At 43.4% G+C, this 22429-nt stretch overlaps 1 protein-coding gene across 1 annotated transcript in view; it reads right to left on the reverse strand.

The window, feature by feature from the left end:
- Nucleotides 1–19690, reverse strand: part of LOC124711576 — a 61012-nt gene extending 41322 nt beyond the window's left edge. The window contains exons 1-3 of the mRNA XM_047241723.1: nucleotides 19560–19690; nucleotides 8020–8123; nucleotides 3423–3564 (exon numbers count right to left, since the gene is read on the reverse strand). Of these exons, the coding sequence (XP_047097679.1) occupies nucleotides 3423–3564; nucleotides 8020–8110 (233 nt within the window). The 5' untranslated portion in view covers nucleotides 8111–8123; nucleotides 19560–19690. The remainder of the gene's footprint in view (nucleotides 1–3422; nucleotides 3565–8019; nucleotides 8124–19559) is intronic.
- Between the last annotated feature and the right edge of the window lie 2739 nt (nucleotides 19691–22429).

Raw genomic sequence — 22429 nt, forward strand, 5'->3', positions numbered from 1 at the left:
ACACATTACATGTTACAATTTATTGACGAGTTTCCTCAGGTCTCACATACAGCTTACGAAGTTGAAAAGTGTCTCACGTGTAATGGGTGAGTATAAAATTAGACAAAGTTCTTTGTTTTCCTGTCCCAGTTTTTACAGTGAAAGTTAAATCATTTGTAAATTATGGAACTAAGAAGTTAATCATTGTATTTAAAAAAGAAATTTTATATTTTCAGTCTTTCCACACAGCAAATGTTTTTGAAGCGTGAACAGTGCAACGGGTAGAGTTATTTTTGCTTCCTTTCAAGGTTTTTAAAGATCTCAGGAATTACCATAAATAAAAATTAACTGTTTCTTCTTTTGATACTTCTGTTACAGTGGAATGTCTATGTAGTACTAATTTTAAAGCTCTTACCAAAGGCCAAGGAAAGATAACTAATGTCTGAGGGAGGGCGTGAGAGGGACGCTAAATGTCATGTCACTTCCGTGGAAAAATATCCCCAACCGGCCTTGGTTGCGGTTCAAAATTTTATTTCGATTTTATGAATTTTCCTTACTATGTAAGTGGAGTTCATGAGAGCTAACTGTGACGAGAAGTTAATTCGTCTTGTGTTAATGTTGCTCAGAATGTGGTTCAAAGATCATGGTGTATAGCATACTTTAGTGGTTAAATTAGTGAATTAAAGTTGTTAGATGTTATTTTCACGTATTAAATGGAAGTGCAATAATAAGTTTAATAAATCGTCAGAAGATATTGCTAAGTACCCACTTCTCCGTTCATCTGTGCTACGGCCTCCGCGTGAGCATAAACTGGATCAGCTTGTGCTGTATGGGTAAACCGTCTATAGCTCCAGGGTCGAAAGTATCCTGACACTCGAGTTTAATACACAGTTGATCACTAGACGTCACTAGGGCGGACCTGCCAGGATATAAGGCGGTGGGGAGTATAGCGTTGTCAGCAGAGGAATAGTAACAGAAGAAGGGGTCAATTAGGAGAACTCACTGACTTCCAACATGTACTAGGCACTGGATGTCACCTGACTAAGAAATACATCAGGGACATTTCAGCCCTTCCAGAGTTGCCAAGGTCGACTGTTGGGGGTGCCACCGCAAAGCGGAAACATGAAGAAACAACCACAACTAAGTCCAGGTGGACGTCTATTGATGGATAGGAGCCGTCAAACATTGAGGAGGGTGGTTGTAAAAAATCACATGAAATCATCGGAAGGAACCACTCAAATGTTTCAAAGTGCTACCAGCAGCGTGACGAGCCCAGTGACTGTTCGTAAGGAGTTAAAAAGAATGAGGTATAATACACTACTGGCCATGAAAATTGCTACACCACGAAGATGACGTGCTACAGACGCGAAATTTAACCGACAGGAAGAAGATGCTGTGATATGCAAATGATTAGCTTTTCAGAGCACTCACACAAGGTTGCCGCCGGTGGCGACACCTACAACGTGCTGACATGAGGAAAGTTTCCAACCGATCTCTCATACACAAACAGCAGTTGACCGGCGTTGTTTGGTGAAACGTCGTTGTGATGCCTCGTGTAAGGAGGAGAAATGCGTACCATCACGTTTCCGACTTTGATAAAGGTAGGATTGTAGCCTATCGCCATTGCGGTTTATCGTATCGCGTCATTGCTGCTCGCTTTGGTCGAGATCCAATGACTGTTAGCAGAATATGGAATTGGTGGGTTCAGGAGGGTAATACGGAACGCCGTGCTGGATCCCAACGGCCTCGTATTACTAGCAGTCGAGATGACAAGCATCTTATCCGCATGGCTGTAAAGGATCGTGCAGCCACGTCTCGATCCCTCAGTCAACAGATGGGGACGTTTGCAAGACAACAACCATCTGCACGAACAGTTCGACGACGTTTGCAGCAGCATGGCCTATCAGCTCGGATACCGTGGCTGCGGTTACCCTTGACGCTGCATCACAGACAGGAGCGCCTGCGATGGTGTACTCAACGACGAACCTGGGTGCACGAATGGCAAAACGTCATTTTTTCGGACGAATCCAGGTTCTGTTTTCAGCATCATGATGGTCGCATCCGTGTTTGGCGACATCGCGGTCAACGCACACTGGAAGCGTGTATTCGTCATCGCCATACTGGCGCATCAGCCAGTGTGATGGTATGGGGTGCCATTGATTACACGTCTCGGTCACCCCTTGTTCGCATTGACGGCACTTTGAACAGTGGACGTTACATTTCACATGTGTTACGACCCGTGGCTCTACCCTTCATTCGATCCCTGCGAACCCTACATTTAAGCAGGATAATGCACGACCGCATGTTGCAGGTGCTGTACGGGCCTTTCTGGATACAGAAAATGTTCGACTGCTGCCCTGGCCAGCACATTCTCCAGATCTCTCACCAACTGAAAACGTCTGGTCAATGGTGGCCGAGCAACTGGCTCGTCACAATACGCCAGTCACTACTCTCGATGAACTGTGGTATCGTGTTGAAGCTGCATGGGCAGCTGTACCTGTACACGCCATCCAGGCACTGTTTGACTCAATGCCCAGGCGCATCAAGGCCGTTATTACGGCCAGAGGTGGTTGTTCTGGGTACTGATTTCTCAGGATCTATGCACCCAAATTGCGTGAAAATGTAATCACATGTCAGTTCTAGTATAATATATTTGTCCAATGAATACCCGTTTATCATCTGCATTTCTTCTTGGTGTAGCAATTTTAATGGCCAGTAGTGTAGTCGACCAGCTTCTCAAACGTCACACATTTCTGTATTCAACGATAAGTGATGCTTGAGGATGTTTAAAGACCGACTCCACTGGGCAACTGATGACTGGAAACGAGTGTTTTGAAGTGATAAATCACGTTATACCCTGCGCCAACCCGATGGAGGGGTTTGGCTTTGGCGAACGTCTCGAGGAGGTTACGCGTCGTCATGTGTAGTGCCAACAGCAAAGTAGGACGTGGTTACGTTATGGCAATATTTTCTGTGGCTACAGTATGGGCTCCTCGGGCTGAAAAAAATACTAAATGCAGAAAAATATGAACAAATTTTATAGCAGTTTAGAGACGACCAGCGATTGTGTGAGCATGACATTACAACCTGTCATAAAGTGGCAGCTCTCAGGCAGTGGTTTGTGGATAATAACATGCCTGAAATGGATAGGGCTACCCAGAGTCCCGGCATAAACCCAATGGAACACCTTTTGGGGCGAGTTAGTACGTCGACCGCACTCCAGACGACAACGCCCAACAGCATTCACTTCTCTGGTTCTGGATCTTGAGGAACAGTGGACTGCCATTCGTCGACAGTCATTCAGACACCTCACTGAAAGTGTCTCCAGCAGAGTTGAAGCCGTCATAAAGGCGAACAGGGGCCACACCCCATATTAATGATCACTAATAGGTGTCCGGATATTTTTGACCAGATAGAGTGTAGAGGATCAGGCGGCGCCTTACCTGGTAGCAGAGGCAGTCGTAGCCGCCACCCACTCGGGGCTGGCAGTGGCCGTGTCCGCACAGCTCGGACGCAGATGCCGTCCCACAGTCGTTACTCCTCTGGGTGCAGTGCAAGCCGAAAAAGCCCTGTGCGCAGTGGCACCTGCAACAAACAATCGATAGTGCTGCTTGCATACGGCGTACGTATCACATTCGGCAAAAAATTGTGTGATCATAAATCCAGGGTGCAACTTGTAAAGAAACTAAACTGCAGTTCAAGTGCGTGCTCGGGATCGGTTCGAGGAAAGGAGGTTGAAGGATTACGTTAGTTTCATGGAATAGGGAGGACTGGAGGAAGCACATTTTTTTAAAAAGAGAAAACTCAAAACTGCTGAAAAACTGTATTTGTTATTCAGCGAGCACACTAATGCTACTGCTTTATAATAATTACCTACTACCTACAGCGTACGAGAGTAATTCATTTTTTTTCATTTCAGAGTTACTTATCTGATGGGTAATAGCCATCTATTTTAAAATTTTCGATTCTCGTAGTATTCGCAACAAAAGTTTGGGGGATTTGTGACAACACGAGTCACAGCCTCCACTTAAATGTTATAAATATTTATTCAGGTTGTATTTGTGTAGTGAACAAACCCCCTGTAGCTTCCAGATTTGACTTCAGACAAGTGTTGCGAGAAAGGGGCTCTGAAAAGTAGGAGCAGTCATTCTGTTGTCGGTTGCCACGAGGGCAACATGTTTGTACAGTGTGAGATAAGCCATTATCTTCTAATAAATTTGTTCTGCACAACTTGAACTTTAATTCAATCTATCACAACAAAGGTTTAAACATTTAACAATTCTTATTTGGGAAACAGAACGAGAACTTCACCAGTGGGATCATGGTAATCAGGCTTCTGTGGTATTCGAACCAGCTTTTGAGTGGAAAAGAACATTGTGGTTTAGCGCAAGCTCGGATTAGGGAAAGGAATCGGCTGTGGCCGTTTCAGGGCATCTGTTCACACAGTTGCTTCAAGCGATTTAAGGACAGCACAGAAAACTTAAACCTGTCGTGGCGGACGGAGGGTTGAAACCCGGTCCTATTCATAGCGAATGTGTTATCAGTCAGCCTTTGGGTTGACGACTGCTCAGAGTAAAAGGTGTCAGACAGTGAAATGTTGTTATAGTCTTTTCTTCGAAGATTGGTTTGATATAGCTCTCCACACTAAACTACCATGTGCAAGCCTCTTCATATCTGAATAACTACTGCGACCTACATCCATTTCACCTTGCCTACCCCATCGGTGCCTAAATCTTTCACTCCAATTTTTACTCCCCACACTTCCCTCTACCAACAGACTGAGGTTTACTTGATACCTCAGGATGTGTTCTGTCAACCGCTTTTGTCAACTTGTAGCCAGGGCCAGTTAGAGAACATTTTTGCACACAAACGACTTATCATTTCGCGCCTTCCCCCCCCCCCCCCCGGCCTCTCCCTCCCCCCCCCCCCCCCACGCCCTCCTACCTTCTCTTTCATAGACTTTATCCCATGCCAGTTTACAGTACTAATTCTGAAACACACTCTATAGAAACCTTGTGCTTGAGTGCTCCCCCCCTGCTTGCTTCCCAAGTGGTAGTTTGTGTCATTTCAGCCTTAAACCTTAAACTGGCCCTGGTTGTACCATAAAATGCTTTTCTCCGCACTTTCATACAGTACCTCCTCTTTCGTCGTTCGATATACCATCTGCTCTGCAGCATTCTTCTGTAGCACGACATTTCAAAAGCTTCTAGTCATGTTTTGTCTGAACTGCTTATTCTCCACATTGCACTTCTGTAGTTAGTGAGTTTCACGTTCCATGGATCATTTGCATGATTATGTGGAAGTAGTCATTTTACATTCACATCGCAAACTGACTTGTAAATATGGCTACATGTTGAACATTTATAAATTCTTTTTTATTATTATTATCTGTTATACACAGGGTGATGCAAAAGTAGCTGTACACACTTCGTGGGTGTAATGTATGCATCAAAATAAGAGTAAAATGTTAAATAAAGTTTTGTCTGAAATTGTTTTATTTCAGACTTATGCAGTGAAGCAGGGATCACAAGTGCAACAGAAACGACACAAAATTAATTCTTCTCTGAAAGCAAACAGACGTAGGGACACGAAATTCATCACACCTACATACTGTACATATACCGTAAAACATGCTGGAAATGATTTCCATCTAGATGAAGTCAGTGACGTGCTCGACGTCTTAGCGCTCTTGGAATGTTGCATCTCATTCTGTATTGTTACACATCCATTTGAATTCACTGCTGTAGTTGCGCTACACTCTCATTTGCAACACCATACACGAGCTCCTTGACATGGCCTCGAAGGTACTCATCCAGGGGGTTAAGAACTGGAGATCCAATGGGCCAAGCAACTGGTCCACTTATCGGGATAAGCAACAGTGAGATGCTATCTTGCCTCCCGACTGAAATGTGCAGAGGCACCGTCGTACATAAAACACAAGTTGGTTCGTGTAGCGAGTGAGACACGAAGCAGACTCAGTTCATGTTCCAAAAACTGTCGATGCACTCTGCCAGTCAGGTGCCGTGCAGTATCATGCAGTCCACGTAACTGATTGTCCGCTATATCGTACTAAATGTTCACTGCAAAACGATGTTGATATCCTCATAGTGAAGTTATATGAGGATCCTCATAGACTCATACGTGCAGGTTATGAGTCTTCCCGAGACCCGTACAGCTAAACAGGCTCTCATTCTGTATACAGTACCCGTCGACCGACCCATGGACCACCAGCGCGCTCGAATAATCACTGACAGAAATTCTGATGTCTAGGTAGTCTACAGATGTCAGCTCCTGTACCTCCTGCAGGAGAAAGGGGTGGAGTCGTTGTCACCAAAGTAAGCACCATACAGTTGATTCAGGAATCCCTAGAGTGGCAATTATACGGCGAGTACTTATAGTAGGATCTTTATCTATCATTTCCAGAATGTTCTCAACACCCACTACATCCACTTGAGGTCGACCTAACCACGTCGCATCACAAATGCCGGCCGCGTGGAGTGGCCGCGTGGTTTGAGGCGCCATGTCACGGATTGCGCGCCCCTCCCACCGGAGGTTCGACTCCTCCCTCGGGCATGGGTGTGTGTGTTGTTCTTAGCAGAAGTTAGTTTAAGTACTGTGAGAGTCTAGGGACCGATGACCTCAGCAGTTTGGTCCCGTAGGAATTCATGCACATTTGAACATCACAAATGCCATATTCCCTTAAACGCCTGTGTGTCTTGCTTCTCATGCATTGCCGTAAAAAAGGTGCATATCCATGTATTCATTGTCTGAGTACACCATTGTACCATGCACAACAACTGCAATCTATGAACTACCAACAGAATGAATGTATACAATACGTATGGTGCCGCTACACTACGACAGCGACATAGAATACAAGAATCAACCGAGCAGCGTAGAGGAACGTACAAAGCAACATCAGGCAATTTGCAGGCGAACAAGTTTAAATTAATCTGTGATCTTACGATGTTAATCAATTGCAAATGTTCCTAGAAAAATGTATTCCCGAAATTTCATTACTCTATGTTAACTGTTTTTTAGTAGTGCGATTTTCGTCCGTCAGTGTATTATTTCCTCAACATGTGTTACACTTATCAAAGATGTAATACCTCTAGATGTGCAGAACAGAGTATGTTGTGTCTTCTTAAAATTCAGAGTGAGACTATTCGCAGAAAACCAGTTAGTGACACTGCTAAGAACATTGTTTACCAATTCTTCTGTTGCTGTGTGTGTGCTTAGGTTGACTACAATACTAGTGTCATCCGCAAAAAGAAGTAATTCTGCTTGTTATGTACTGGACGGAAAATCGTTTACACTTCGACAAACGCCTTCAGAGAAGACTCCTAACAACGGTACTTAAATTTGTGTTAGATGTTGACAAACTTCTCTTTTTCAGAAATGATTTTAGTGTTATAGGCAGTCTGCACTTTATATCCTCTCTATTTTGGCCATCATCTGTTACTTTGCTGCTTTTAGCGTCTCACTTCGAAAACTAATTCACTCAGCATCACCATATTTAAATCCACTTCATACCATTACCCTTGTTTTACTTTTGTTGACGTTCATCTAATAAACTCTTTTCAAAACACTATCCACAAAACACTAAACACTTAAATTCCCTTTCTAAATTTCTCCTTGATGTTCTTTTCTGCTTTCTCAATGTACAGACAGCATTTCTACAACCTATTTCTAAGATTAGTCGTAGCGTCAGTATTCCCTAGTGTGTTCCTACATTTCTCCGGGGCCCAAACTTCCTACATTTCTTTGGACCCCAAATTGGTCTTCGTTGAGGTCGGTTTCTGTCGATATTTCCATTCCCCTGTGTAAGTTCACAACAGGTTCTAACGTGGGCTAACCAGATGGCAGGCAAGATTCATTTGTAGAGCATTGTGAAACAGTGGTTTAATTACGTTAGGGATTGATTATAAAACATTTTTGCGGATTATACTGGAGTGTAGGCTATATGTGCGTGTTTCAATCATAGAAATTCAGTTTTTCTCGTGAAGTGGCTTTTTATTTAATGTTGTCTTTAATACTCACTCATATGTGCCTGGTTTGTTAATGCAGGTAGCTCCATTTTGACACCCCAGGTCCGTTCCAGCAAAATTTGCACATTCGTTGACGTCAACATCACAAAAAGTACCCTGAAATGAAAAATGAGGATGCTTTCTGAAGGAATTTGGAAGTAATAATTGTTTATAAAGTATCAGACAAATTAAGAACAATAAATTTTGAGCACTTTTACATAGTATACAGTATACACCTAAAAATCAGCCAATGTACTATTATTATCAACAATTTGTTTTAGAAGAGAAAACAGGCACACGGCCATGGCTATATACTGAACTGTAATACCACCATGCTTCGGTAATTGTTACATGATTAAAAGATAGCATTCTTAAAAAGGTCAGCCCACATGGTATAAAGCCTTATGTGTATAGTGGTTAGAAAATCTTAGGGAAAAAAAATTTCGCGTGATGTGTCACTGCCGAGTGACATAGCTCGATGACACTTGGACCATACATAAAAAACTGCTACAGTATAGTACACAGGGTAACTGAAAGAAATAGACAATGTAACGAACAGAAATGACTCTTCTATTCTATTCAAAAACAATTCTTACGCTGAAGTCATCGCGTTGTGCGATGGTCTCCGGGACATTACAAGAAGTGGGACATGATTCTTAATAGCGTGCGTGACCACGATCACCACGAATGGCAGTGCATGCTTTGCAATGCGGTCCAACGCTGACCACAAGATTCGTAAGGAGTTTTGTGGTAGTGCATTCCATTCCTCCACCAGTGCGGTTGACAGTTGCCGGTTGGTCTTCGATGAATGTTGACGTGGCTGTAATACGTCTCTCCAACGTATCCCACACTCGCTCCTTGGATTTAAGATGAGCTATTGTGCTGGCAACCACTAAACCACAAGCTTATACAGCACTGTAACAGCTCGATAAGAAGATAACACTTCCTCCAGACACTTTCACATTCCACAATGTTGCCAAATCATGCATATGGGCGGACTTAGAATTCTGAGGAGCGACTGATTTTATTGGCTGCATTAAGTGAACGACAGCCCACCAAAGGCGAGGTTTTATGTCTAAGACTGTATATGGAAGTGGACTGAGCAGGGGAAGCAAGGAGAATTGCCAAGACCGGTTTGGAATAGAGGGAAATGCTCAAAGACAGAAATGAATGTAGAGTATTTCGGCTGCCTTATGCCTCCATTATGACCAGAGGAATCAAGTAAGTCAACACGATGTAGAACTTATATCATGCGGTGACTCTCCACCGCTGAAGGAAGGCATCACAGTGAAGTTGTATGTGTGACCCAGTCGGTTGTACGGGATCATGCAGTAAGATGGGTCGCGTGGAGACGTAAACACACTGTGAATGAAATGCCCTATTTCTTGGTGTATCGACGCCAACCGTCCAACGCTTCTACAAGTAATAATATATCACTCTCAGACGTGTAAGAGCTCGTAAGAAATACGGCCGTAAAAACATCTTAATCGATAGTAACTGGAGACGGGTCTTGTCCGTGACAATCGGTTTTAAACCCAAAATGGACTGTTACTGTCAGTGTACGCAGATCCATCTCAATGTTTCCAAGAGAACACTGTGAACGGAACCGAATGCAAAGGACATTTGAATTCGATTACCTCGAGATGGTCCCAAAGCAACATATAACGCTGAATATCTTCAATGGATGAAAAAAGGCATAAACCGTCAGTAGTTGACTGGAAGCGTGTAGTATGATCCGACGAGTCGCCGTGATGCCTCTGCAGTCAGATATCCTATGGCACGTTGGCTGGCTCACAAAATCACCCGATCTTAATCTTGCAGAAAATTTGTGGTACAATTTGGAACAGTTTATGCGATGTAGCAATCGACATCCCCACAAACTTCCTGGAAGATTAAAACTGTGTGCCGGACCGAGACTCGAACTCGGGGCCTTTGCCTATCGCGGGCAAGTGCTCTACCACAGGTAGATCTGCCAGGAAGTCCGCTACAGGGTGAAAATCTCATACTGGAGACATCCCCACAGTTTGGTACTCTATGAGATCTAATCAATAATTAGTGACTTCCGCTAGATGTGGGATATCTGAACTAACTTGTGGTCCCTCTTTTTAGCCGAACTTATGCCATTATCAAGTCTAGTTACATGATTCTGGTGTGATGTTTCCTGAAGGTGATAAATTTTTGGTGAATGTTTTAGCATCATTCTTCATGTGTATTTCCACTTCAAGGAAAAAAATACACTGACGGAAAAAAATCGCAACACCAAAAATAATTAGCGTAAAATAACGAAATTTGTGGAATATATTCGTCTACGTAACATATTTCAGTGATTAACATTGCAAGATCACAGGTTAATATAAGCGTGAGATAAGCCATTGCGAATGTGAAATATGGTACATTAATAACCGTTGGAATCGCCAGAGTGGTGCATTGTGCTCTACAGGTGCCGGATGTCAGTTTGTGGGATGGAGTCCCATGCCTTTTGTACTTGGTCGGTCAGTACACGGACGGTTAATGCTGGCTGTGGATGGCGCTGACGTTGTCGTCCGATGATGTTCCATATCCGCCCGATTGAAGACAGATCTAGTGATTGAGCACGCCAAGGAACATGTCGCAAGTGGTGGTGGTTTGGATCGGTGGAATGCAGGCTTCGTTGTGTCACTGTGGTGCCAGCTGTAACTCAAACTGCTGCTGCAGGTGCAGTACGATGCACCAGAGCCATACGCCTAACACGATGGTCTTCCCTCTCGGTATTACCACGTGGCCGTCCTGAGCTTGGCCTTCTTACGACTGTACATTCTCCTGACCACCATTGTCAGCAATCGCGTACAGTGGCTGCATTCCTGTCAAGCCTCTCTGCAGTGTCGTAGCTTTATTACACGACCTCCTTCAAGCTTAATGAGGTGTAGTCAATGGTGTCTTTTTCGCGTTAAAGGCATTCTAGACTAATATCAACTCACCACGTCTAATCTCAAAGATATCTAACGCTCACGACGGTTACAGCGTGTACTTAAAGCAAACCTGACTTTCGTCCTCTTAGTGGCTCAACTAGCACAACTCTTACATGACTGGCGCGAAATTTAAATAGACATCATCTTTCAGATATAGAAACACGCCTACGAACTTTCGTTTATGTCGCACAAAGCCTTCTTGATGTTTCGATTATTTTCCGGCAGTGCATGTTTCTCATTAGTCAAATAAAGGAGACGACTAACTTCCATGTCAGTCCAATACTTGTGATTCTTCAGTTTCTTCGGCGTGTTTGTTTATTGAACAGTCCACCAGTGTACTGCTGGTTCATAGTGTCCAACGGGCGCAATATTTCGGCGCTCAGTCAAGTCGCCATCGTGCGCTGTCGGGCTGATCTCCTGGGGGCGCACGGTCGACTTATATCCCCTTTCCCAGCTAGTCGTTTTGTACGCCGTTCACATCCGAGAGCGCGTTTCACCAAATGAGTAGGTGATCGTATCGGCGTCTATGGCCCCCGATGGGCGGCAGGAGGCCCAGTTGCGGTAGTGTGTGTGTAGTTCTTCCTTTCACCCTGGCTGCCAGGACGATTGTTTGCTGTCTTCGTAATTAGACCCAGCGGTGGTTCCCAAGCCTTGCTGAGACTATAATCACAGCCCCAGTTGGTGAGGTTGTCGCTGGTGCGTCGGGGCGTAGCTGGCCACAGACACGATCGCTCCTCGGCTGCTGACACGGGCCCTCGGGCACAGACTGCGTACAGAACTGCTTGTGGGAGGACGGGGGTATAAGTCGACAGTGCACTTCCAGGAGTTCAGCGCACGGGACAGTGGCGACATGCCTGATCACCGAAATATTGTGCCCGTTGGACACAACCAGCGAGCAGTCCACCTGTGGGCTGTTCGATCAGGCGAACACTCGACATAAAGGTTTTCTGAGTATGACACTGCGCCATAATGAACCATACTGGAGAAACCAATGTTGTGGCCACAGTTACAGTGGCCTTCATTTGGGTATAGTGGTCGTTACAGCGGCCTACTTCTAGTTCTACTGGCTGACTACTAAACCCCACTGTAGTCGTGGCCGGAACGTTGGTTTCTCCAGTACAGCTTTTTACAGTATGACGCAGTGTCATACTCAGAAAACTTTTATGTCAACTGACTCAGGCCGCGGAATATTTATTCCTTTCTTTCAGTCCACAACAGACTGCTTTGTCCCCGTTAAACAAGCCTAAAAAAGTAAAAGTTAGCAACGTGACAACCCGATCACCCAGAAGGAAGCTTACAAAGCGTGAAACTGTTTCATGAAGTTTTCCATGCTAGTCTGTGTTGTGCAAGCCTCTTCATATTTGCAGAACTATTTCAACCTACATCCATTTGAATCTGTTTACTTTACTCAAATCTTGCTGTCACTCTACAATTCCCCCTCCCCCCCTCCATACTTCCTTCCTTACCAGAGTGACGATTACTTGGTACCTCAGGATACATAGTGTGTCCCAGTTCTGTTAGAGCTGCGTCTATGAAACATAAAAGTCATACATTATATTCACAAGATCACTGCACTTATTCAAAATACTCTCCCCCTGAATCGATACATAATTAAATTTTTAGAGGTGTTTTGTAAAAGTCATTGTAGTCCGTTTTTGGAGTGGCATTTAGTACTGTAAAACAGTTTTCATGGACGTACTATAACGCATCTTAACAGTGTCCTTTTATTTCCAACTTATATTTAGAGAACATCCACCAGTCTGCTGGGGCAATATCTGGCGAATACGGCGGGTGGTCCAGGACTGTGATCCGTTTATTGCCCTGACACTCGCGCATGATATTCGCCTTGAGGGTGGGGGCGTTGTCGTGAAGGAGAGACCAGAAACCTGCCTCTCGATATTCGGGTCGAATTCCATGAATTCACTGGCTGATGTTACCTCATTTGTCCACCGCCATTTTCCGACTAATGTCAGACACGTTCTGTTACTTTCGCAGCTATGACGCCTGCTGCAGTGATGCTAGCGTTTTGACCTTCTGCACAGTTGCTGTTGAAACTAAAAGCATGGTAACGCCGCAACTCACCGCCAGATACAATTGCAGTTTGGAATTACTATAAGCTGTCCTAAAGGAATTCGGTCATACTGTGTATATCCTATCAATCGATACCTTATTTTACTGGTTTGCCACCATTTTCTGCCAATTTCATTCAGTGCCTCTTCGTTAATTATTCGATCAATAGATCAAATTGGCAACGTTCTTCCATAGCACTACGTTTGAAAAGCTTAATTTCTCTTCTTGCCTTAACTGTTTATTGTCTACGTTTAACTTCCGTACAAGACTACGCTACATGCAAATACCTCAAACAAAGACTCCCTAACACTCAAATGTATGAAATTAAAAACTTTCCTTGTGTATAAATTTTTTCATAACATTTCTGGTAAACTGCTGGATGTCAGTAACTTGCCGCCACATTATTTTGGCAGAGAGTCTTCTGGCCATCTTCAGCTGCATACTAGCCGCAGTACATTGATGTCTGTTTTTTAAAATCCCGCTGGCGCATGCGTGGTGTATCGAGTAGCCGCTGTGCATGCTTTGCATGAGCGCATGCGCTTCTGCTGCAAGTCTGTGGGCTGCTGAGAGCGTCCTCCGTGGTGAAAACTCGCCTCATCGATGTCAGTTCGATCATCTCCACGCAGTAAAATCACAGAACGCCGCCGGCTACGCAGAACACGAATGTTTTCTATTTGAAACTGCCGTTCCGATTGATAATAGCCACAGGCAGACGTATTTCTACTGATTCGCAGCTAAAGGAGTTCCAGAAGTCTGAAGTATGGATCAAAATTGTTGTTGCATTGTATTTCATCGAATGGCGAGTAGAGATACAGTGTTCTGCTATAGGTGATTTAATGTCTTGGAGGAAGCGAGTGTACCACAATAGAGTTCACTTCAGTGATATCAAGCTAGTGGACGCGCTCCTACAAGCCTGCAAGGAAGAAGTAGATCAAAGGCAAATATTTCTACAATTTGTTAGAAACGTGGCCAACAAAAAACACTCTGGAAGCGACCTTAGTGAAAACGGCTATCGATGTCCAGTGTCTCCCAGTTGGCAACTAACGATGCAAAAAAGTGTGGTGAATAGCGGGCTGAGTCCCTGCATATGCGGCTACCACACTTACAGATGTGCACTGCGGGCCAGGTACGTTTTCTGCCACGAGCTACGACGGCTATTCGGAAAGTAAGGAACGATAGGTCGTGAAATGGAAACCACAGTGACAATCAAACCGTTTTATTTGCAACAGTTAGCTACAACTTTCAGCTACTTACACTACTGGCCATTAAAACTGCTACACCACGAAGATGACGTGCTACAGACGCGGAATTTAACCGACAGGAAGAAGATGCTGTGATATGTAAATGATTAGCTTTTCGGAGCATTCACATAACGTTGGCGTCGGTGGCGACACCTACAAGGTGCTGACATGAGGAAAGTTTCCAACCGGTTTCTCATTCACAAACAGCAGTTGACCGGCGTTGCCTGGTGAAACGTTGTTGTGATGCCTCGTGTAAGGAGGACAAATGCATACCATCACGTTACCGACTTTGATAAAGGTCGGAGTGTAGCCTATCGCGATTGCGGTTTATCGTATCGCGGCATTGCTGCTCGCGTTGGTCGAGATCCAATGACTGTTAGCAGAATATGGAATCGGTGGGTTCAGGAGGGTAATACGGAACGCCGTGCTGGATCCCAACGGCCTCGTATCACTAGCGGTCGAGATGACAGGCATCTTATCCGTGCAGCCACGTCCCGATACCTGAGTCAACAGGTGGGGACGTTTGCAAGACAACAACCATCTACATGAACAGTTCGACGACGTCTGCTGCAGCATGAACTATCAGCTCGGAGACCATGGCTGCGCTTGCCCTTGACGCTGCATCACAAACAGGAGCGCCTGCGATGGTGTACTCAACGACGAACCTGGGTGCACGAATGGCAAAACGTCATTTTTTCGGATGAATCCAGGTTCTGTTTACAGCATCATGATGGTCGCATCCGTGTTTGGCGACATCGCGGTGAACGCACATTGGAAGCGTGTATTCGTCATCGTCATACTGGCGTATCACCCGGCGTGATGGTATGGGGTGCCATTAGTTACACGTCTCGGTCACCTCTTGTTCACATTGACGGCACTTTGAACAGTGGACGTTACATTTCACATGTGTTACGACCCGTGGTTCTACCCTTCATTCGATCTCTGCGAAACCCTACATTTAAGCAGGATAAGGCACGACCGCATGTTGCAGGTCCTGTACGGGCCTTTCTGGACACAGAAAATGTTCGACTGCAGAAATGAAACTCAGAGAGAGCAAATTACAGGCTGTATTGTGAATAATCAAACATTTCCAATTGAAAAAGATCCAGGAGCATCTTCATTGCCCCTGCAGAATGCGGCTGAGAATTGTTTTGAAGAAGAAAACGCACGACAGTTATGTAATGTTGGCTGCGTAAATAAAACTCCTCCCGAAAAGGCCATGAAGGCCCAACGGCACCGACCGGTCGCCGTGTCATCCTCAGCCCATAGGCGTCACTGGATGCGGATATGGAGGGGCATGTGGTCAGCACATCGCTCTCCCGGCCGTATGTCAGTTTCCGAGACCGGAGCCGCTACTTCTCAATCAAGTAGCTCCTCAGTTCACAAGGGCTGAGTGCACCGCACTTGCCAACAGCTCTCGGCAGACCAGATAGTTACCCATCCAAGTGCTAGCCCAGCCCGAGAGCGCTTAACTTCAGTGCTCTGGCGGGAACAGGTGTTATCACTGCGGCAAGGCCGTTGGTTGTTGGCTGCATAGCTTCAGGCGAAATTTCTCACCAGGCCCTCGTGCTTGGCGGGAGACACTATTGTACTAGGTATCTTTATGTGTGCTTCCCGTGTGCTCAGGACTGAAAAGAACGACGTAATCCGACCGACGGTCATACTAGAGACACTGTCCAGCTCCCCGCCCCAGTGTCGGGGGAGGTGTTGGAGGGGGGGAGGGGTAACCGCGCCGACATGTCATGCGCATCTTGCCGTGAACAGTGCAGGCACATTTCCGTATTTCCGTGTGGTCATGTGTCAAAGTGACGAAGAACTTCTATTCATCCACTCTCGGATATTTAGGTCGCTGCTCAGCCCCTCGGTACCTAGTGACGTTCAGGGCTGTGGACTTCCGTAAGCCGTCCTCCAGCCTATGCTCCGTCTTCAATGCCTGCCGCTCCTGCTGCCCATCAGATGGAGTTGTCCCGCATTCGCCGTGAGCAACGTATGATGCTGGAGTTCCGTCAGCCACTCCCGATGGCACGACTTTGCTGAAACTGCATCGTGACTGCCCTCGCGGGCCGCGTCGCTCACTGCTTCACAGGAGACGACTGTTGACTGCCCACAGATCACAGCTCCACGGGACCGTGCCGCTAGAGCGCATTAGTGCCCGTCAGTTGACTAAACAGGGGTCCACAGCGGCGTGGGACTGTGTCACTACAGTAAACTGGATATACTTTGACCGATTTCCGGATTGAAAAGTGATCATCAAGACTGTTTTTTAACTTCTGTGAATATTATGGTAGTGAACTTAAGGGCTTAATATATTTTGTAAAATACAGAGGAATTAATGTGAAACATTGTAGGAAGTCAAAGCCGGCATGGATCTGGGGATACATTAACAGCTCCACTCCACCAAAACTGTCAATTACCATTCCATTAGAGGACAATATTTCAAAAACAGAATGAGACTTTGACCATCCGGAAATAAAATCATTGGTCTACAGCTTTATTAAGTGTTTTAGTAATCCTCATGAACTAAAAAAAATCCTCGTCTGGTATATAAATCAAACAGTGTGATATCATAAAAAATTATAAATATAATAAAAGGTACTATAAGGAAGCACCACACATAATTCCAGATGTAACTGAGCATAATACCTTCAGTTCCATTCACCTTAAACCTAAGTCCTCGTTTCAAAACACCCAGAGCAGATATTACTTAGGTTATCTGTTCTCCATTCATCGAGTCAGTATCTCTGGCCAAACAAACTTCATTCCTTGTTCCCGGAGATATTTAACATCATACGTTATATTTGAATCATTGCCTGAACCACAGTAGCATACAATTTGAGAAACGTATGATTTTCTTAATCGTAGGCATAATAACAATTACAAATGAGCCAATGGATTTTGCACTATAAGATTTCAACACACTGTTTTGTAAACAGTATAAGTCGGAACAGACTCGCCAGCTGTTGCGCAAGAAAGTCGGCGCTACATGTCGCCATCTAGCATATATTGATGGGACTCTGCAAAAAACAACATATACTAAATACCCAACTGACAGCCAGCAGAGAGCTGTAAGGCTTTTGGTGCACGAATGGTCAAGGAAACCACAGCCGTCAGAAGATGCCCGGTCCTCCCTGCTCATCGCCCACTACGACGTCATTGTGAGCATCAGCTAGGCATCGTCAAGAACTGACAAATGCCACTAGCAGACAATATTTAGCGTTTACGAAGAATAGCAGCACGAATGGTGTCAAAGGCCCGTTTGATTTACATGAGAGTGGCATGGAATTGCTGAAAAGCCTCATCTGGCAACGTTTGAAGACATATTAGATTTCGAGAACCAGTGTTAAGTGAGAAACCTATTAATATACTCACTCCCATGCGTATCACTCCCTCGGGAATGTTCAGACAAGATTATACTAACTACAGAGTTCACATAATAATTTAAGCAGTCATTTGTCCTCGCATATCTGTGAATGGAACGGGAGGAAAACCTAATGTGTGGTGCAATGGGAAGTAGCCTCTACCACGCATTTCACAGACATTTACGGTTAGATACAGATCGCAAACTCACGCAATAGTCCATACATTCTTTTCTGTCCGTTACCGAGTGGTGTAACAGACAGCAATTAAAATACACGTGTAGCAATAACAACTATTTATTTAGTAAGACTAGAACTCAGTACAGCTCCTGGGGACGAATGTAAATATTGTAGGTACAGCTTGTAAATTTTTCTGTTTTTCATAGTAATGAAGACAGTAATACCATATGTAGAAATCCTATAACATTTTAGTACAGACACGGGTTGTTAAAACGATCTAAATAACGAATCGTGGAATGGTTTAAATCGGTAACTAGAATTAACTATGTAGGTCAGTTCCACTTGCCGAGTCTTGTATTTCTCAGACCCGTACTTTTTGTAAATTCTCGTTACTTGTGTACTCGTCCCGTTAGGTTTAACAATTAGTATCGAAAGTTAATGCTGATTCATAATATTATTACTTCGCCATGCGCTACACTGTTCTGGATTTAAAGGTTCTCTGTGCTTTTCTTACTAGACTAAATTACGGTAATATTTTATTTCAGACATGTATACTTCTCTTTTTCTGTTCTTATTCATTTTCTTACCTTTAATTCTTGTCAGAATAATTTGTGGCTAATTAATTTATCACGTGAACGGTGTTTGTAATTTTATCGTATGCTACATTTGTTTGTTTACAAATATGATCACTTGCTTTCAAAGATTGCCTCTATGCAGCGGCTCTGCCTTAGGTATGACGTCATTGCTCAAAGCCGACGAGTGGAATCGGACACTAGAATTGACCCCAACAGATAACTGCACGCACAAAAGCAAGAAGACTATGAATTTATCTTATTTCAAACTAGTAGGCCTACTGTTTAAAATATTATCTGTTAGTGGTTTTGTACATTTGTGTTGTACACCAGTACATCAGGAATTTCCACGTGTTTAATTATTTTACCGAAGGTTTCGTAATTTCCTTATGAACTCTTGCGTACTATACCCATTAGTTCTGACTTCCGAAAACATGGCGTAGTGTTTTTCAGCTTGCTTCACTCTGGTCGCGGTGTTGCCTCTATACGTTATTCTATGTCGTTGCTATCGATATCTTCTGACGCTGGTCTTCTTTATTTCTGTGGTGATGCTAGTAGTTTACTGCATATGGTATGTGTGTGTGTGTGTGTGTGTGTGTGTGTGTGCGCGCCGTACTACTTTTCTTGGTCAGCGTAGCCCCGCTTATCGAGGATTTCAATTCCTTGCACTGCGCTCTCTCATTGCATTTGTGCCTTGAAAATGACGAAGTGTTGAGCTGTCGGAATATCGGCAGTTGTGGAAGACGTCACTCGCCTGCATCCCAGCAAGTTGTTTGAATAATATCGTTTACATTCAGTAACGTTCTTGGTTTTCCAATTTTGAAGCGTTGATCACAGCAATCTACACTCTATGCACAGTGATCCTATGTCGTGGCTCTTAGAATTTCGAAGTAGTGACCAACAGTCTGCCATAAAAGCAAGATAAAGTTGTCAATAGTAAACGTATTTTAATCGTAGTAGGTAAATCGTATTTTTTCGAGAGATAGCAAACGTTTTTCACCATGTAGCTATTTTCATGCATTTCGGTGCAATTGAAAATGCCTCGAATCGGCGGTTCAAAAACCTAATGGTCCCCTTGTGAAAATACTCTCTCGTCGCAAATGCGTTAACACCGTAGTAGTATGTTTTATGCATCGCACTTTGTTGTTGCATATGCTTGCCACTTGTGTAAAAATAAACAACTGACCTGCCAGTTAGACGGACAGCGGCACACGAAGCCGTTATACTTGTCTTCACAGGTTCCGCCGTTCCGGCAAGGGTTGCTGGCACATTCGTTCGTTGACAGACTGTTCCGAAGCCTCGTGAGAGAAGACTCCAACCGGGACACCTACAGCAAAATCAAAATTAAAATTAGATAATTATCTTCGAATTTTGATAAGACTCAATACACATGCTCCAGTATTTCTCACAGAACTCCAAAAGCTGTAAACACATGCGTCTCAAACAATGAAATATAAGCAGTAGAAAGTATCCAGTGTTTTGAACTACTGATACGAATGGAGAAAATAGCTTATTCTGCATATTTCCTTTCACTCATGAGTTATGATATCATTTTCTGGGGAACTCAACTTACAGGTTCAGTATTTTCACAATATAGATGTACAAAAGCATTGTATTGAATGTTACTTCTAGAACACCTTACAGAGATCTGTTGTAAAACTAGGTATTTTGACAACTACTTTACAGTGTAAATATTTATTAAGGTTTTAAGTCGTTATCAATATTTCTCTTTTCTCATACAAGTACCGTAGTAAAAAACGTGAATACAACTCTAGGGCAAAAAGCAACCTCTACAAAGACTTCAAAGGGTTAACATTAATACAGAAAGGAGTCTGCTATTTGGGTACATATGTATTCAGCAACCTACAAGAACGTGAAGAAGCAAATATTTGCGATCAATGACTGGTGGGGAATTTGACAAAATTTCATGTCAAATGTAACGTAGATAATGTGTATTGGTTTAAGGGGGGTAGGACGTCAAACGGGCCGTCTTGGAGCAGGAGAGGCATCACAGGACATTTCAGTTTCCACTGTCTATAATTTTACAAATAAATTTATAAAACTTTGTCAGAAAGACCTGGAAGGATTCAGAATTCACACTCTTAGCAGTGGAAGTTGTAAAACATAACGAAATAATTTTTTTTTTACATGTGAAATTTCATCATTTTTTTTCACTTAGTAATGGCAGCATTTGTTGCTATAGGTGCACTTTTCTTCATAAATAAGAGATTCTTCGATGAATTTTGCACAGCATACAAACCATACTTAAAGGTGTATGAGACTCTAGACTTTTCCGTATCTATTAAAAACTGTGGTAAAAATTGAGGTAATTAACTACAAAATTTGTGTTTTTTCTAAAAATGAAGTTTAAAATACAACAGCTATTTCGTTTTTTCATAAATTAAATAAATTCTAGAGTTTCATGCACCTGTAAGTGTGGTATGTATGCTGTGCAAAATTCATCGAAGAATCTCTCTAACTTATGAAGAAAAGTGTACCTATAGCAACAAATGTAGCCATTAGTAAGTGAAAAATTGAATTTTCACACGCAAAAAAAAATTATTGTTATGTTTTCGAGCTTCCACTGCAATGAGTGTGAATCCTGAATCCTTCCTAGTGATGCTGACAAAGTTTTATGAATTTATTTGTAAAAGTATACACACTGGAAATTAAAATGTCTGTGATGCTTCTCCTGCTCCAAGTCGGCCCGTTTGACGTCCTACCCCCCCTAAGATTCAAATCCTTCCAGTCCACTGAATAGTAACCTCATATAAACTCTTAAATTTAACGTCTTAGATTATTATATAATTTAGAATTAGCACTGTAATGCTCGGATAATGACAAAGACAACAAAACCATTCTTCAAGGAGCATAGCAGAGGGCGCTAGATGCTTTCTTACCTAGATTTGGCAACTAATATTGCCCGTAAAACGCGGATAGAATTTCCAAGTCTGTAAACGATGCTGTGGCGAGTGCGAAGAAATAGGTACGCCGACAAGAACTAGGGAAAAGAAGGTAGTTCTTAATGCAGAGATCATGTGCTATCGATGTGGTTAGCTTTGTCACCTTCCACGACATTAGCCTTGTCACATTAGAAGAAACTGTAGGATACCGCAATGTGGGAGGTGTAAACGAAATGGACATTCAGAGCGGAAATGTCACCGCAAGTTTCCACACGTATAAAGAAAGTTGTTACGGAGTTTGCACCCAGTGTTAAACGAGTAAAGGCATGGTGTAGGCATTGTGCAGCGTTCCTGTACAGGTGAGCACAAGATGTCTGTCTGAGGTACCAATGGCGAAGGAATATTTGAACGGCTGTGTAGGAGGAAAGAAGTGTAGATTTTTACAGGATGCAGGATTGTAGGTATCCGTAGCAGCACAGGGTATACTTGCTGTTAGGCGTTTTAACCCTTCTTATTGTGGACTAAGTGGTGCAGATGAAGGTAGTATTCATTCGTTCGGTTCGGCATTGATGAACTTCCGAGTGGGAGGGGGAATATCTTTTCGGACTGCGTGGAAGTACTTCTTGAGTTAGAAATAGCTACGATGTCATACTTGGACTGAATTTTTTGAGTAAACATCGATCTGGAATGATGCAGGTGGAGGGGACATCGAAAAATATTGTGACAACTTCACATGTCATGCATGCTATAGTACTTAATCAGAAAAGACGCCATAGCTGACTAGCAAAAGTCAGAAAAAGATACTTCACTGCATAATACTGGCTTAAGCAAGCAGAAAACATTGAAAACATGGAACCATGTAAAAATAAGTGCACAGCACCACTGCTCAGGCACAAGAACATTCAAGAAGGTTAACACACAAGTGTTGATCAAAGTAGCTACAAGCCAAAGTCAGAGAATAAGTTCAAAAACCAAGGTCAAAGAACAAGTTCCAAAATATCTGTGCACTATAGTACAGTCACAGAGAGATACACATGCACTAAAAGAAATACAATAAAAGCAGACACAAATGTATATTTTTTCACCTTTAATTTAATTTATTTTATCCAGTTTTTCTTTTTCACTTAATTTCAATGCACATGATAAAAGCAAG

The sequence above is a fragment of the Schistocerca piceifrons genome, chromosome 8 (assembly GCF_021461385.2).
Source record: "Schistocerca piceifrons isolate TAMUIC-IGC-003096 chromosome 8, iqSchPice1.1, whole genome shotgun sequence".
NCBI classification, from domain to species: domain Eukaryota; kingdom Metazoa; phylum Arthropoda; class Insecta; order Orthoptera; family Acrididae; genus Schistocerca; species Schistocerca piceifrons.